At 26.0% G+C, this 15,787-nt stretch overlaps 2 protein-coding genes across 2 annotated transcripts in view; both read right to left on the bottom strand.

The window, feature by feature from the left end:
- Positions 1 to 9,171: 9,171 nt before the first annotated feature.
- On the bottom strand, positions 9,172 to 10,534 carry LOC101495372 (S-type anion channel SLAH1-like). Its single transcript, XM_004507617.4, has 2 exons — positions 9,620 to 10,534; positions 9,172 to 9,543 (listed from the first exon to the last, which is right to left on the bottom strand). Exons 1-2 carry the CDS (start codon positions 10,478 to 10,480, stop codon positions 9,295 to 9,297), a joined length of 1,110 nt encoding a protein of 369 aa, XP_004507674.1. The 5' UTR covers positions 10,481 to 10,534; the 3' UTR covers positions 9,172 to 9,294.
- A 4,078-nt stretch (positions 10,535 to 14,612) lies between these two features.
- LOC101500688 (putative pectinesterase 52) overlaps positions 14,613 to 15,787 on the bottom strand; it is a 1,564-nt gene continuing 389 nt past the window's right edge. Inside the window, exons 2-5 of the mRNA XM_012717884.3 lie at positions 15,625 to 15,781; positions 15,339 to 15,545; positions 14,944 to 15,188; positions 14,613 to 14,795 (exon numbers count right to left, since the gene is read on the bottom strand). Coding sequence (XP_012573338.1) covers positions 14,624 to 14,795; positions 14,944 to 15,188; positions 15,339 to 15,545; positions 15,625 to 15,781 — 781 coding nt within the window. The 3' untranslated portion in view covers positions 14,613 to 14,623. The remainder of the gene's footprint in view (positions 14,796 to 14,943; positions 15,189 to 15,338; positions 15,546 to 15,624; positions 15,782 to 15,787) is intronic.

Here is a 15,787-nt window from a genome sequence, read left to right as displayed (position 1 = left end):
TATTTTAAGTATTATGATTTAAAAATATTTGTATCAGAATTTTTAAAATGGTTAAAAAAAATTAAAAATATTAAGAGTCAGATTTTTAAAATTAAAATATTTAGTCAGAGCTAGCGAGTATAAGACTACACATTCCTTTTACTTTTAACTAATTTGATTAATTGCTACTATACGTTCCCTTTTATTTTAACTAGTTGCTTTTACTTTTTCAATATGTTGTTTTGTTGTCTACCTTTTCAATATATATTCAATTCAATACAATGGCTACGACTATTATTATTTTCTATCATTTTGACACCTTCAAACAAGTAACTTGCAGATGAAGTTGGTAAGCATTTTTAAAAAAAATTGGTAAGCAATTTTTTAATTACTTACTCTTTGATTTAAAAATAATATCATGTTCCTTGGGTTATTTTAATTAAAAATATGAAGGATTTTAGTCTTAGGTTGCAAAAGGAGCCTAAATTAAACATTAACCTTATGTTTGGTTTATTAAAGAAAGTGAGAGAAACAAAAAGGTAAAAGAAAAGAAAATAGAAAGAAAGTGTAATGAATTTTTAGTTGTTTGGGTTAAGAGAAAATAGAAGGAAGTAATACATAAGTAATGCATAATAGTAATCACGATCTTATTAATTATATTATATAATTATAAGGTATGTAAGAAACATTTAAATTAATGATATATTTTATCTAAATTTTATTAATTTTTGTTGAGTCAATTATCTTTTATATTTAAGATAAAAAATAAAAAATAATTATCCATACAATAACAAGAATGTATGAGTAATCCACGCATGTACCTTTATTTGCTTAAACATATTTTAGATTAAACAAAATAACTTCAATTTTTTGTTGAAATATTTGGAAAATATCAATTCAACTTCAAATAAGTTTTATTTTTATTTCATATAGTCTATAGACGAAATTCGTATACACTAAGAATAAAAAAACTAAGAATAGAAAAGAGATTAGTGCATTTTTTACTATTTTTTCTACACATGATTTTTGACAAGTTTGATCCTTTATATATCACCGGTTTCGATATTAATTGTTTCAAGTGAATAGTGACAAAACACTTGAGGCATATAATTTCTTGTAGATAAATTAACATATGAAATTTAAATTTATAGTATGATAAAATTAATAGGTATAAGTAATAACATATTACTCTCTCAAGGGGAAATAGCAAATGTCTAATAGTGACCAAAATTTTACACTATTCTCCCACAAATTTATGAAAATGTCAAAAATATATATTTTATTATTATTATTATTATTATTTTTTATTTTACCAAATTCAAAATCATTTTTTTTATCATATTATTATTTTCGGAGCCAATAAAAAAGATTTTCGATAAGTAAAAGTTTTTCAGTAGCTTCCGGAAAATTATTTAGAAGAACTCCAATGCCTTATGGAAATTTTTTTATAAGTTTTTCGATATAGAAATTATTTACCTGAAAACTCAAAAAAAGATTTTCGGTACAAAATAGAAAAATGCGTACTAGCAAAAAACTGTCTTCAACTTTTCTGGTACATGGATAAAGGAGGCGGTACACGGTTTTAACCCGGACCAGCCCAACACGAGATCTAAAGTGAAATTAACATACGAGACTTTTTTAAAGTTAATAAATAAATTGTTAATATTTTTATTTAAAATTGATCTTTTTCATATTTTTTGATGCAAACTCGTTTATCAAATTGTTGTAAATCGATTTTGTTTAACAATTCTTTTCCAATCAATAATAAAATTAATACATTTAATCTTTCTTGTAATATCGTTGATCTTATATAAGATTCGATTAATTTAAGTTTCGAAAAGCTTCTTTCTACTAAAGTGACAAGTACATGAATTGTTAATATTATTCTATAAGCAATATATGTATTTGAAAAAGAATCTAACTTTCGTATATAATTAAATATGTCAATTAGTGTATCATTTTATACTTGTATTATCTATCTTAGAAAAGTTATCCAAATAAATCTAATTCATCAATGTCTGAGTTGTCTTTATGTTAAAGAACGTTCAAGGCTATTGTAATTTTCTTTTAATTTTCATTATCTAATTTCTCAATATTAAATAGAAAATAAAAAATATCTGCATATGATTTAAATTAGAATGTGGCCCGTTGTGCGGCTATGAATATATATATATATTTGTATTTGTAGTTATTGTATTTTGAATATATTATTTTGTACAAATAAATTAAAATAAAATGATTAAGTATAAAATGAAAATATTAACATTTTTAATTTATGAGAAATAAAAGGAGAATGATTTTTTTTCATAAATTTTATTTTATTTTAATTATATATTTTTACTCTTTAAATTTTTAATTGTTTATACCATTGTTGCTACGATGCAATTAGTAATAATTATTTGTGTTTGAAGAATTTTTAAGCATTTGTATGTAATAATATTATAATATTATTTGATGCAACACAATCAAATGAATTCTTGTCATAAAATCAAAAAGTTAAGATTACAAAATAACTATCACAGGGTGAATGAATATTTATTTGCATATTTTTTTTTGTTTATATTGTGAAAAGGAGATTGTTGCATAAATAGTAAGAGATTGAATTATTATAATACTTTTATATATTTATAGTTAATTAATTTGTAAGTTTTTCTCTGAAAACATATTAGCACACCACTAATATTAATTAACATATATAAAATAAAATTAAACATCATTAATTTTAATTGTGAAAATAGAAATATAGTTGATCAATATATATGACTTTTATATGAATATATGAGTTTGTGATTCCTTAATTGAATTATATAATAATTTCTTTTAGATAAGTAAATGTTGGAGGTTATGTTAGTTTTTAGGATTTGAACTCTAGAATCTAGACCTCTTATTAGTATTTTTATTTTTATTTTTATCTCTAAAAGAGTTGTCTAACATGTGTGTGAAATTATGATATTTTTTAATTTTTTAATATTCATTAATTGTTCTGACTTTTAGTCTTCCTTATTTTTTTTTTTATAGTTTTAACTTAACATTCAATAAACTTTATCATTTGTATAAATTTATTGATATTTTTTATGTATTAAATTTATTGATATTTTTTTATGTATATTAGTGTAACTTACGTCATACTTTATTCGACAATAAATTATAATGAATATATTTGTATTAAAAGTATAATATGTTTCGATTACAAATAACACATTTTATCTATTAATAATTATAATTATTATTTTGTGAAGGAAGATTTTAAAGTGATTAAAAGTAACATTCAACTGTTGAGTTTAGATTTCATATTAGGAGCTTTTATTTAGACATATGTGTGAATTTATGTTATTAATGTTGTCAACGGTTATGATTTTTAGCGTTACTTTTTTTTTATACATATTTATTGGCATTTAAGTTTTATCATTGTAACTTACATGATACTTTATTTTTATTAATTTGGCAATGGATTACAATGATTATATTTGTATTAAAAAAGTAACATAACAACTTTAAATTTTATCAAAAAAATAAATAAAATAATAACATTAAGAGGAATCAATTTTTCATATTATGTATAGAATTAGTGGTTATATATGTATTTATTTGTTGACGTGCAATATTAATTAGTTTATTTTGAGTAACTTTTGTAAAACTTTAATCGTTGATAAAATATTCAATAATTATAAAAAATGTTCAATGTTGAAGAATATAATATCATTGATCAACTTTTTTATTAATAAAATAATAAGAAAAAAAATTAAATTCACATTATTTTTAACTTTAATATTTGATTATGTTTATTAACGGTGTGAAATGAATTTAGATCTTATCATATCAAATTTGTAGATATATATAAACTATAAACAATTGAGGTAGAATGATATATATAAATAAATTTGTAGATATATATATAAATAAATTTGTAGGATGGCAAATGTCCGCTTGAACTTTTTTCTTACCTATTAATCAATCAAATATGTACCTTAAAATGTGTATAGGTTCCCCATTATTTATCTCTGGTACCAATAAAATGACTCAAAATAAAACACCACATGTATGCCTATATGCATACACAATTTATAGTTAGAAAAGTTCCTTAGTCGTAGAGAGGTTTGATCATACTAATGGAGAAACAAATTTTTCATGCAATGAGTAGAGTAAGTATTAATTCATGAAAACGAGTCTATATTTGTAATTGATCACTAAAACATTTGAGATGAGATAATATTAATATAGGAAACTTTTGTCACCGACTATAATCCACATGATAAGTATAGTTGGAATTGGAGGAGTGGTCATAGCGAAAGTAAAAAGAGGAAATGAAGTTGTGAAAGTTGATGAGAGTGGGAGGATAATAGAATTATTTTCATTGAAAACTATTGTTTGTAGATTTTTAATAGAGATGTGATGTGGTATGTGAAATGCGAAAGCTAAATAGATGTATGAAAAATGTGAAATGAATTGTAGATGCTAAATGGTGTGTCATATAGGAATATAAGTTTGTAGAATTTCAATAGAGATGTGATATGGTGTTTGAAATGCAATGAAACATATGAAATGAATTGTAGAGGCTTGTAAAGCATGCCATATATATAAATGTCATGGTACATAAATATAGTGATGTGGCACATAAGTGAATGATGTGTACAATCAATAAAATTTAGAGTTTGTTTTAATATATATAAATGAATTATTCAAATCTACTTAGAAGCAACATATATTCAACCAGATTAAAGATAAATATTAGAATAATAGAACATGATCGGTAAGATATTATTTGAAATAATTTTTTTTTTTCTAGTTTCTGCTTCAGCCAAATAGAAATAGTTGATCCTGCTACAATTGAAAAAAAAAAAATAGAATATAAATATTTACTTAATACTTAAGAGATGAAAAAAAGATGAATAAACTAAAAACACATATCTGAATATACTATGACCAGTGACAAGAGCTAATCACACAATTAAAATTCAAAACGAGAAATAAAATCAAGCAAAGAATAAGTAAATAAGGTCAAAGTGAAAGAATAAAAAAAACAGTTGTTTTGGGGTGTTGATAGCAAAGTTATAGACGAAGATTTCAATTTGATATATTTTAAGAGATATTTTTAGTGAAAAATAATGCATTTATAAGATGTTTTTTTAGTGAAAAGCAATGCGTTTTACTTGTACAATCAACACAAATATCAATTCAAATAATGAAGCCTTGTTTGTTGTTGTGTATTGTTAAAGAATTTTTATAATGTACCGACTCTGGTCTTAACTATTTCTCTTCTTCTTCATATATTGGAGGAGGGGTAGTTTAAAGTTATTTGTTAACCCATAATCACTTCTCTTCATCCGTAAATGCTAAATACTGATTAAACATAATTTTTTTTACATATATACACTTATGTATAAAGTACACTTAATTTTAGTGTGATTCTAAAAAGAGAGAAACAATTAATATAAAATTATATACCGTATAAAATGTGATGTTTGACATCAACTTTTATATCTAACTTTTTGTTGTCGTTAATATAATCAATTTTATATTTATGACAATGACGAATACATTAATATTTAATAAAAATATATTAATACAATTAATATTATATTTCTTTCATTTATATATTGCCTTTTTTAAGTATATGTATGTCAAATATGAACAAATGTGACGTACATTGTGAAATGAAGAGAATACATGTAAAGTCTCTTGATATTCTCTTGATTTGGAGTGGTGTTTGCATGGATCCTCAGCATCAGCAGCACCATGCTGTCAGGTGCATAGCTATTGGGATCCAAGTTTAAATTTAAGTGTATATTTTTAAACATCTAAAGATAATTCAATAATAAACTGCATTCCAAAGTTTATGCTACCAAAAAAAAATAATTATTAATATATGTATGAAATAAATCACAAATTGTTACAAGTAAAAGTAAATGTTGTTCATGTGCTAAGGAAGAAATTAAATAATTAATGATATCTTAAAAAACTTGCCGGCAAATTCATCTATGTTAATTCCTTCCATACAAGTTGTCTTAGCTCACAAAGGCTTCTTCCCAACTTCATAGCCACCTTCATTTCAAATATCTCACCATTTTCTCTTTTCTCCATGTCATGTCATGTTGTTAAGAAGTAGGTTGTTCCAATTTTCATGTTGTTAGCCTATGTTTTCGTGCATTTGGATTCTGTCGGGTAGAATATGTGGCAACTTGTTCGGTTAAAGTTTACTATTTTTTGTTGAAGAGTTATGGGAGTATTATAGAAAGAGTAACTTAAATACCTTGAGACAAAATGTTGGATATTATGTACACAGAATAAAATAACATGTTTTTAATATTAAAAAATGAAGCAAATCAATTAATGTTATATGCAATTACGACAGCTTGTTTGAAAATTAATGGAGAAGAATTCATGATGTTGTGGGAAAATAAAACAGTATTTTGAAGTTAGAAAAAGTTGTTCCCAATTGCAAAGCAATTTCTTGTTTATTATAATGAATATTCCACATATATAACGTTCAATTTGGATATGTAGAATTGAAATAGTAGAATAGCATAGCATAGCATGCATGCTCACTTCCTCATATCAAATAAAAGGCAAGCATTGAATTGACTGGAGCAGGGCAGGCAGCCGTTGACTGACTGACTGACTGAGTCGGTCATGAAAGGAATTGCAGTTGTATCTTCCTTTCCTGTTGTTTAAAAACATAAATATACACCACTAACTCAAATAGAATACAATTAGCAAACTAACTAATTAATCTCCATTTCGTGATCCATCACAACATACTTACCGTATATCTACACACCAATTGGTGTAAGGGGTGTACAAAAATAACTTATAAAGAAAGACATGGGTTAGCTTACTCATTTTATAAGTTAATTTCGTAAGAATGAATATTAAATTAAACTTTGTATAAGAATCTAATAATTTGAATTATGTGGACGAAAATTAAATTTTAGGTGAAAGTGAATTTATCGAGTAAATTGTTGGTATATTAAGTATGAGTAAAAAAAAAATTATATTTATAAATGAAAAAATAAGTATTAAATATTATATAAATAAAATGAATTTATTGTTTTAAAATTTTAGATAAAAGATATAATATTCAATTCACTTGTGTGATTGTTTTTAATCCAATGTGGTATGTTAGAGTTCGTGATTTTATTCTCCAAATAATTCAATTTTAATCAAACCCAAAATATACATATGAATTATATCATATATGAATTATATCATATTTTAAAGTACTCTAAAATATAACATGAGATTAAAAAGGGGACTAATTCTTTTTTACAGGTAAGAAAAAGAGGACTATTTATAAATTATTAAAATGGATTATATAAGTTATAGAGATTATTTTTTGTGTTATATCACCTATTTAACATACATATAAAAAAATCAAACTGGTGACCTCTGTGTGGTCAGCGGTTGTTGTTAAAAAGATATGCGGTGAGTAAACTAAAGAAAAAATAATTGTAACACAATAATACTATAATATTATATGAGAACTTCAAAGTCGGAGAAAAATTATTACATTGTCATATAACGACTAAAGAATAACCGTAAAAATTAGTATAACATATAAACCTATATCAAGACATCTCAAGACTTTTAATATATTTCCTTCTAAAAAACAAATATATAAATTACATATCACAACACTCTAATGTAAAAGTGCAAAAAAAAAATATATATATATAAATTTAAATTATTTTTGATTAATGCATCTTTTAACGAAGAATTATATTAATATATATAATATTGAGTTTCTTTGTTCTCTACAATATTAAATAAAGTGAGACTATTTTAACATGTATTATTTTAATCATCTCTAATCATAATTAAACCATTCCAAAAATTATACATCTTTTGTTTCCAAAAACTTCACTTAAAGCTAAACTATTTTTTAAAAAAAATCAAACAATATTATTATTTGATTATCATTAAACAATACATTTGTGGTAAGTACATGTGATTGTGATTATGTTCTTTAGATTTCTTTACGTCCGCTTTTTTTAATAGATATTAGTGTCGAAGGAATTAAGTGCATGTGAGGATATATCTATGGCCATAAGCCATAAGTTTTTGGCGATTTCTCGTCCACTTTCAATATATATTCAAAATCTATAAAAAATATTATTATTAAATTGAAGATTCCGATAACATTATTAATTTTATTTTTTTATTATTGGATTGAAGTTTTACACTATTGAATTTTGGAATCAGATAAAAAGCGAGAATTTTGGAAGAAGGGCATCTACTACGTTTTTTCAGAAGCCATAAGCCAATTGGGGAATCCGTGCGGGCGATATTCTGAACGGGCCAAAACCCAGATATTTTGAACGGGCCAAAACCCAGATATTTTGAATGGGCCAAGAGAGAGACTCAATAAAGAGATTTTATTTTCCCATTATTTTTTAGATTGATTAATCCAAAGAAACACATTTGGATTAACTAATATATATTTTAGATTTTTTAGAACTCTTAAAAGAGTGTATTATAGTTGTGTGTATGCTTTCACCATTTTCAATAAATAAATTGGAAGTAACAACATGTTTTTATATGAAAAGTGCTAGATTTTTTTTATAAGTGACAATATGCTAGTTATTTTAACTAGAAATTAGTTGATTTATTTTCAGTATATAAACTGTCATATTCATGTACTTTTCTTTTACTATTACTATTAATATTTTGCTAATTCTATTAGTTTTTGTTATTAAGCATGACATGGCTTGCATTGACCCACTTAAAATAAGAAAATTGTTATGTATTACGAAAAATTGTGTCATCCATGGTTCATGAAAATTAACACTTTTATTTTTTGACTTTTACTCATTTTGTTTAATCATGCAACTATCCAACTAATATTTTGACAATTTCGGGAAATTAACTCAGATGACATGTAGCATTGCTGTTAAATTAATTTTTTTTTTTTAAAAAACCAGATATTTGGTTGAAGATGCTCTTAGCATTTAGTTATAGGATGTGTATTGTCCAAAATGTCCGAAGCAATTGAACTCAACTCATGTGCTTATATATTTTTACATGTCTTTGTTTATCTGTTTTTGCTTTTTCGGATAGACAAATAAATGTTAGTGGTTAGTTTGTTATGTCATTGTTTGATTGATGCCCGATTTTCTAATTTTCTGATATTCCTTTATCTTAATCATACATTTGTTGCAAAGACAATTTATAAAGAAGAATAAAGAGTATAGTATATTTCAGAAAAGTAGTTGTACTTTGATTTACTTCCTTCCAATGGAAAGAAGGGAATTTTGCAGGCTCTGCATGCAGTTCAATATATATTTCCTCCAGTTTTTGGATTGAAGTCATGATATAATTTCATTTAGTGGGAGCATTTTTATGCAGCAGAAGCCTTTCAATTTTGAGTACAGTGATTAGCATGAGAAAAACAAAAGCCAACACAGACACCATACATATCAGCAGCATTAAAGCAAAGGCCATGTTACTTTTCAGCTCATGAGCATATTCAGCACAAGCTAGACCAAGGAATGTTAAAGGGAATGAGTAAATCCACCATGTAACATTTAACCTTTTCATACTTTTCTTGAACAGTGCTGGCCTGCAAGCCTGCATTTAAGCCTTTATCATAACAATGAAAAAGATTATTAAAAATTATATATAGGGGAATTGAATTTGAACCTACCTGAGAAATAAATATGAAGAAAGAGAGAAAGAACAGCATCTTTGATGAGATGAGAAAAGCACCTGTGATGGATTTCCAAGCTATACTTGCCATGCTTGGTACAGCAAAATATAAAAAATAAGCTGGCCTTAACACTATAGGAAACTGATTGCTACTTGTCAAACGTTGATACAGTGTCACAAACAGAATCAAATAATGTACCATTCCTAATGAAAACATTGAAATTGCAAACTCATTCCAACCAATTTCTGTCACAACTTGAGCAGCAACCAAGTTTCCTATAACAGAAACAAGGTTCACAGGGTTTGCTACCACTGACAGAAACCTCTTTTCAGTTGTGAACCATTGTCCAAACAGTTTTACATCAAGCAACAATATTACAAAAGAAAAGGACAAACAAAGAAACTCATAGTAACATGTTCTTGGAACAATCGAAGGCGGCGATGATTGAAGCATTAGAAGCCATGAAATCCAAGGTGCATACATGTAGTTTACTCCAATATGATGTGAAAATTCTTCCTTCACAATATTAAACTGCAAAATGCACTTTAACATATAAAGAAATGATAGTGTAGTTGCAATAAGTAGTGAAAGACACCAAAGTAGTAAATAAGCAACAGAAGGCATCAAATTAAATCCATGCCATAGAGTTTGTGATTCATTGTTATGTTCACTTAAACTCTTCCACAACAAAGCTTGAGCACCAAATGAAAGACATATGAAAAAGTAGCCTGCATGGAGCTTAGTTAAGATTGGTGAGGGCATGGTTTTTGGGTTGGAATCATTGTTTTTATCATTAATATTGTTCATGGAAGCACACACAATTATGTCAATTGTTGGCTTGATTGCAGCTTCATCCATTCTATAATTATATGGATAATATTGGTGTCTCCCTCACGTTTTGTCCCCTATCCAATATTGGGGATATATATAGTGCAAATTAGTGGAGGATTTCAATAAATAGTAACGCGCTTCTCAACGATATATTTTGAGTCTCTTTCGATTTAAAAAGAAGTCATGAATTCAATAATATAAATGCAACAATGTTAAAATTCTTTAGTGATAGTTTTGATATTCATTATATTTCTATTATATTCGATGAATTAGTCTATGCAATCCGAATAGATAATATCCAATTTAGACCCCAAAATAATAATCAAAAGTACTTAAGCTTCTTTAATCAAGAAACATTGAATTTGATTTTAAAAAACAGGAAAAGCATTTCCCTAAAGTAAATTGTGAGCGATCTAAGTTATATTTACTATAAAATTTTCAATAGTGCATTTTAAATTAAATTATCAATGGTGCATATATAACCTTATAAATGTTCACTTTTTCCTTATACAATTTGAGTGAGATCCTTGTCGGGATATGTGGAAGACAAAAAGTTCGGGGAATATATTATGAAGAAATTCCTTTGCATGCACTAACCACTGGAGTATTTATTATTTAATAATATCTAAAGTAAATTGTGAGCGATCTAAGTTATATTTACTATAAAATTTTCAATAGTGCATTTTAAATTAAATTATCAATGGTGCATATATAACCTTATAAATGTTCACTTTTTCCTTATACAATTTGAGTGAGATCCTTGTCGGGATATGTGGAAGACAAAAAGTTCGGGGAATATATTATGAAGAAATTCCTTTGCATGCACTAACCACTGGAGTATTTATTATTTAATAATATGAGTTGTGTTTATGCCTCATGTTCCCTTCCTCTAATATAAGGATGACAATAGATAATAAATAATATGAAGAAACGTACAATCAAAAGTTAGATTTCAAATTAATGTTTGAACGGCTCAAGTAAATTGACAGGAAGATTAGATGCTGTACATATATATTAAAATAAATAGGCAAAACTGTGCCTTAACTTTGAAATTTTTATGCCATTTTGGCCTTATTTTAATGTAATTTCAGCTAGTATTCAATAAATTTTTCTTATCTCAAAAAGACTAGTGGAGGCTAAAAAATGAAAAATGAGATACACGACTTTGTCATCTTCCATTAGGCTAACCATTTGGTGTTAATAATCGCTTTTAATACTCAAAATATTTATCATATTAAAAGTTTGATTTTTGTTTTTTTTATCCTCATTTTTAATTATTTTTATTACTTGATGATAAATGAGAAGTTTAATTTAAAGTGGAAATGTAAAAATAATAGAAAAACAATTAAATATTAATTAGCGGTAAGTTCAAACATATCACTTCATGTATGCAAAAATGTGAGTGAGTAATTCAACTAATCTGAGAACTAAACGTTAAAAAAAGTAAAGAATTTGAGTTTAAGTTTTGGTGAAATAAAATATGTTAACATAACAGTAATTTATTAACTTTGATTGTTTTAAAAAAAGTAATCCACAAAAAAATTGATATAAACTAATAAAAAGAATGTTGTGATTGTGATTGGTAAACTCATTTATTATACATTTATAATTTTTTTTCGAGAACATATAATTTAAAATCTTTAAAAGTGAAAAGATGATGAATTTGAAAACAAACTCGCAATACTCATGAACCAAATGAACAAACACCGCAACAATACGAAAAATTAAAACAACTTTGTATTAGGATGACGACCAAAAACATAACTACATTAAAATGATAAAATCATTAAAAAAAACACAAAATAAAGATTAAATATATAAAGGTAATTTTTTTAAATAAAAGAGATGAAAAAACTATTTATTGAGGCAATTATGAACCTACATTTAAGCATTATCCGACTTTTTTCATCTACGTTACTTTATGATGTAAAATAATTCAAATTTAATGCAAGTATTGTTTAAATAGGATCACATAATTTAATTGAATTCATACTAATTTTAATCAGTAAAAAAATGTGTGTGTTAAAGAATGTGTTATTAATAATATTTTTTCACTTAATATTAATAACTCATTTACATATCATTAATTAACTCAATTATACCATGTAAGTATTTTATTTGTCACGTCATAAAAAATAAACTCCCAAATACATAGTACAAAAAATGTCAACTATTCTAAAAATTGAATGGCCAAAGTATATCGTAGATTTAAAAAGGGAGAAATCGTGAATCGTGTGAAAATTGAGGAACAAAAGTTGCCTTTATTTTAACGCACATCTCACTTCTACCACTTGTATGTCAAGTTGTAAGTTGATTTTGCAATAGAATTTTATTTTTATATCCCCATTTTAATTATAGTTACTGCTTTTTTGGACATTATACATTCATTTACTATTTACATGTTCAACTAGCAAGATATTATGAATTTGATTGATCTTAATTAGTGGCGAAGAGTATGTTGCAGATAACCTCTGATTTCAGTGATTGTAAACTATTTGAATGGTTTGTGACGTATATTAATTCTCTTCAAGTGGACAATTTATATGGAATATTGGATAATTTGATGGCTACCCCTAATTAATTAATGATAATTCGTTAAGGATAACTCAGGAATACGTAAATTGATGGACCCAACTAATTAGTGGATTGGTTTAACAAACTAATTTGAATTCAAGTGAGGAATGAACTCTGCTTAACCACTAATTAAAAGATTGTTTAGATTTCAATCTTTAAAATTGAAAGATTAAGAAGAAAAATAAAATATATAAGATTGATAATTTAAATTGATTAGAGTCAACTACAGTATAATCGAAACATAAATGAATCGTTGAATTAAAATAAGACAGTTTATATTTTAAATTTTAAATTTAATTATTTTGAATTTTAATATTTAGAATTAAAATTTGAAGTATTGAATATTGATTATGAAGGGAGCAATTGCAATGAATGTTTATCCGTGTGGGAAGAAGAATTGAACAAAAATGTACGGATTGAAGGTGTAAGCAGAAAAAGCAGTGATGTTTAAGCAATAGCCATTATCTCCCTTTAACATGCAAGTGGTGGAAAAATACTCCATATGATAAGATCTAATATGCTTTTCCTAACTTGCGAAGATTTTATTTTGTGGCTGGTTCCACTTTTAATTATATTAATTGCCACTCATCAAATCAAATCTTATCCTTTCATTCCTCGAAGTGACGTTTAATAATAAGTTGACCTTACGAGATGAAACAAATTATAAATTTTATGGAGAACCTGGTTTTGGCTTATCAAAACTTTCTTTATATTTGATTCAATCGGAGACACAAATATTTAGTTAGCCACTTTTTGTGGTAGTTACAAAGGAAACTTTAAGAATTTATTGAAACCTCTACCAAACATCAAGATAAGACTCAATTCACAAAATGTTCAAAAACCCTCTATTAATTACTTATTAACCAATTTAAATGTATTTATTGTTAAATGTGTCTTGTACATTTAGATTGCATCATCTACTATTTATGCATCTGCTACTCAACAATGGTTCGTCTGATCTGATATCATAAATCATTTCTTTACTAAAATAGCATTAATTACTACATAAATCATTTCTTTATAAAATAGCATTAATTACTTTACCTCTTTTTTAACCACACAAGTTTCACTAAATGATGCATTTTTTTATAGGCATCCACGAAATTATTCTAAGTTAAACACTACCTCTATATCCTCATAAAAAAAACATATACTACCTCTATTTCTAAATATATGACTTACATAACAAATTTTCTAGTTCATTTTAATATGTTTGTTTTAAATATTCAACTTTATTAATTATTGCTTTATCAAAATAACATTATTTATTTTACCTCCTTTTTAACCATCAACTAATGTATACTATTATTGAAAATATAAGTTAATCATCAATCACAAAAAGAAAACTTAAAAATCAAAATTAATTATCAACAAATTTAATAATATTATTAATTTTTTAATTTTAGTGAATTAGTAAATAAATTTTAATATATGAAGAAAAAAAATGTGTAATATAATTTAATATTTCTTTATTATTTTATCAATTTTATTTCTATCTCATTTTTGTTTGTCTTCCTGGTGGAAAACTGGTAGATCCAATCTCTACAATAAAAACATAGCCATATAATATACTAAATTCAAGATGGAAAAAATAAACTAAAATGATATAGGTGGTAAATTGGAAAGCCAACCATCTTGATTTATAAAAGATGATAAAGAATATTGATTTAGATCGGAATCACTGAGATATTTTTTCATCCAATAGACGCGTGAGTCAGTATTAGCTCCTGGTCCTGTACAATTGACTTCTGCATACGTGAGTTGATTTCTACAAATTAAGAAAAAGAAAAATTAAATAATAATAATAATAATAATAGTTAGACAGTTAATGAATAGGATTATTTTTGCTTTATACGAAAAACGTAAACTTTGTGTTGTAATTTTGAAAGGATGAGTGTGTGTATAGTTAAACTTACACTTGTCCTGGGTAATTCCAAGCATCCCACCCTTCAGGAGTTACCACAGATGAAAAGTATGTTCCCCAAAATATAACTCTTGAATATGGACCCCAAGGTCTTCCAAGATTTATTTGACCATTCCCAACTATGGACCCTCCTTTAAAAACAAAACCATTTGGATCATTTGGTGAGTCCCTACGTTGGGCGGTCACAAAACCTGGCCCTTGATTTTCCAATATTGATGTGGCATTCATCAAACAATTCTACAACAAGTCAAATTCCTCGTTAAAATAAATGCTGCAATCATTTCATTTCGACCCCATAATCATATGGTTAAATGTTATTTTATAAAGATAAAAAAAATATTTAACGTTTTAAAATATTAAAAGTAGAAAAGTTGATTTATGTTGTACCTCAAAATAAGATTGACCAGATCCGAAAATGAAGTCTCCTTCACCTTGAATATAACAATTTTTAAAGTAATGGCGTCCTAATGCTGCAAATAAAGTGTCTTGATAACCCAAAAATCTACAATTATAGATGGCAGCTTTATCTGCATAAAACCCAGCTGCCAATGCTTGTTTGATATGATGTGACCCTCCTTCCAAATTATATGTGTTCTGCAATTATACGTCAATGCATTAGAAACAATTATAAAATAATATCAATTTTATCGTTGTATCTATTTTTTTTTTTTACCTCGAATGTAATGCCACTCACAATCACATTAGGTGAAGATGAACTAAATGTAGCCAACCATCTAGGTACTTTTTGGTGATAACCCCACCTAACAGTTGTAACATTGCTACCAGATCCTTCTAAAATGACACATGGTCTTCCAATAGTAATATAAACTCTTTCC

The sequence above is a fragment of the Cicer arietinum genome, chromosome 7, assembly GCF_000331145.2.
Source record: "Cicer arietinum cultivar CDC Frontier isolate Library 1 chromosome 7, Cicar.CDCFrontier_v2.0, whole genome shotgun sequence".
Classification (NCBI taxonomy): domain Eukaryota; kingdom Viridiplantae; phylum Streptophyta; class Magnoliopsida; order Fabales; family Fabaceae; genus Cicer; species Cicer arietinum.
Note: the sequence above shows the minus strand (reverse complement) of the source record. Positions and strands in the feature narration are given on the sequence as shown.

Coding starts and splice junctions, on each gene's coding strand:
- LOC101495372 (XM_004507617.4), bottom strand. CDS start 10,480: ATGGATGAAGCTGCAATCAAGCCAACAATTGACATAATTGTGTGTGCT. Junction 9,544..9,619: donor TCTTCATATTTATTTCTCAG/GTAGGTTCAAAT, acceptor GCTTAAATGCAG/GCTTGCAGGCCAGCACTGTT.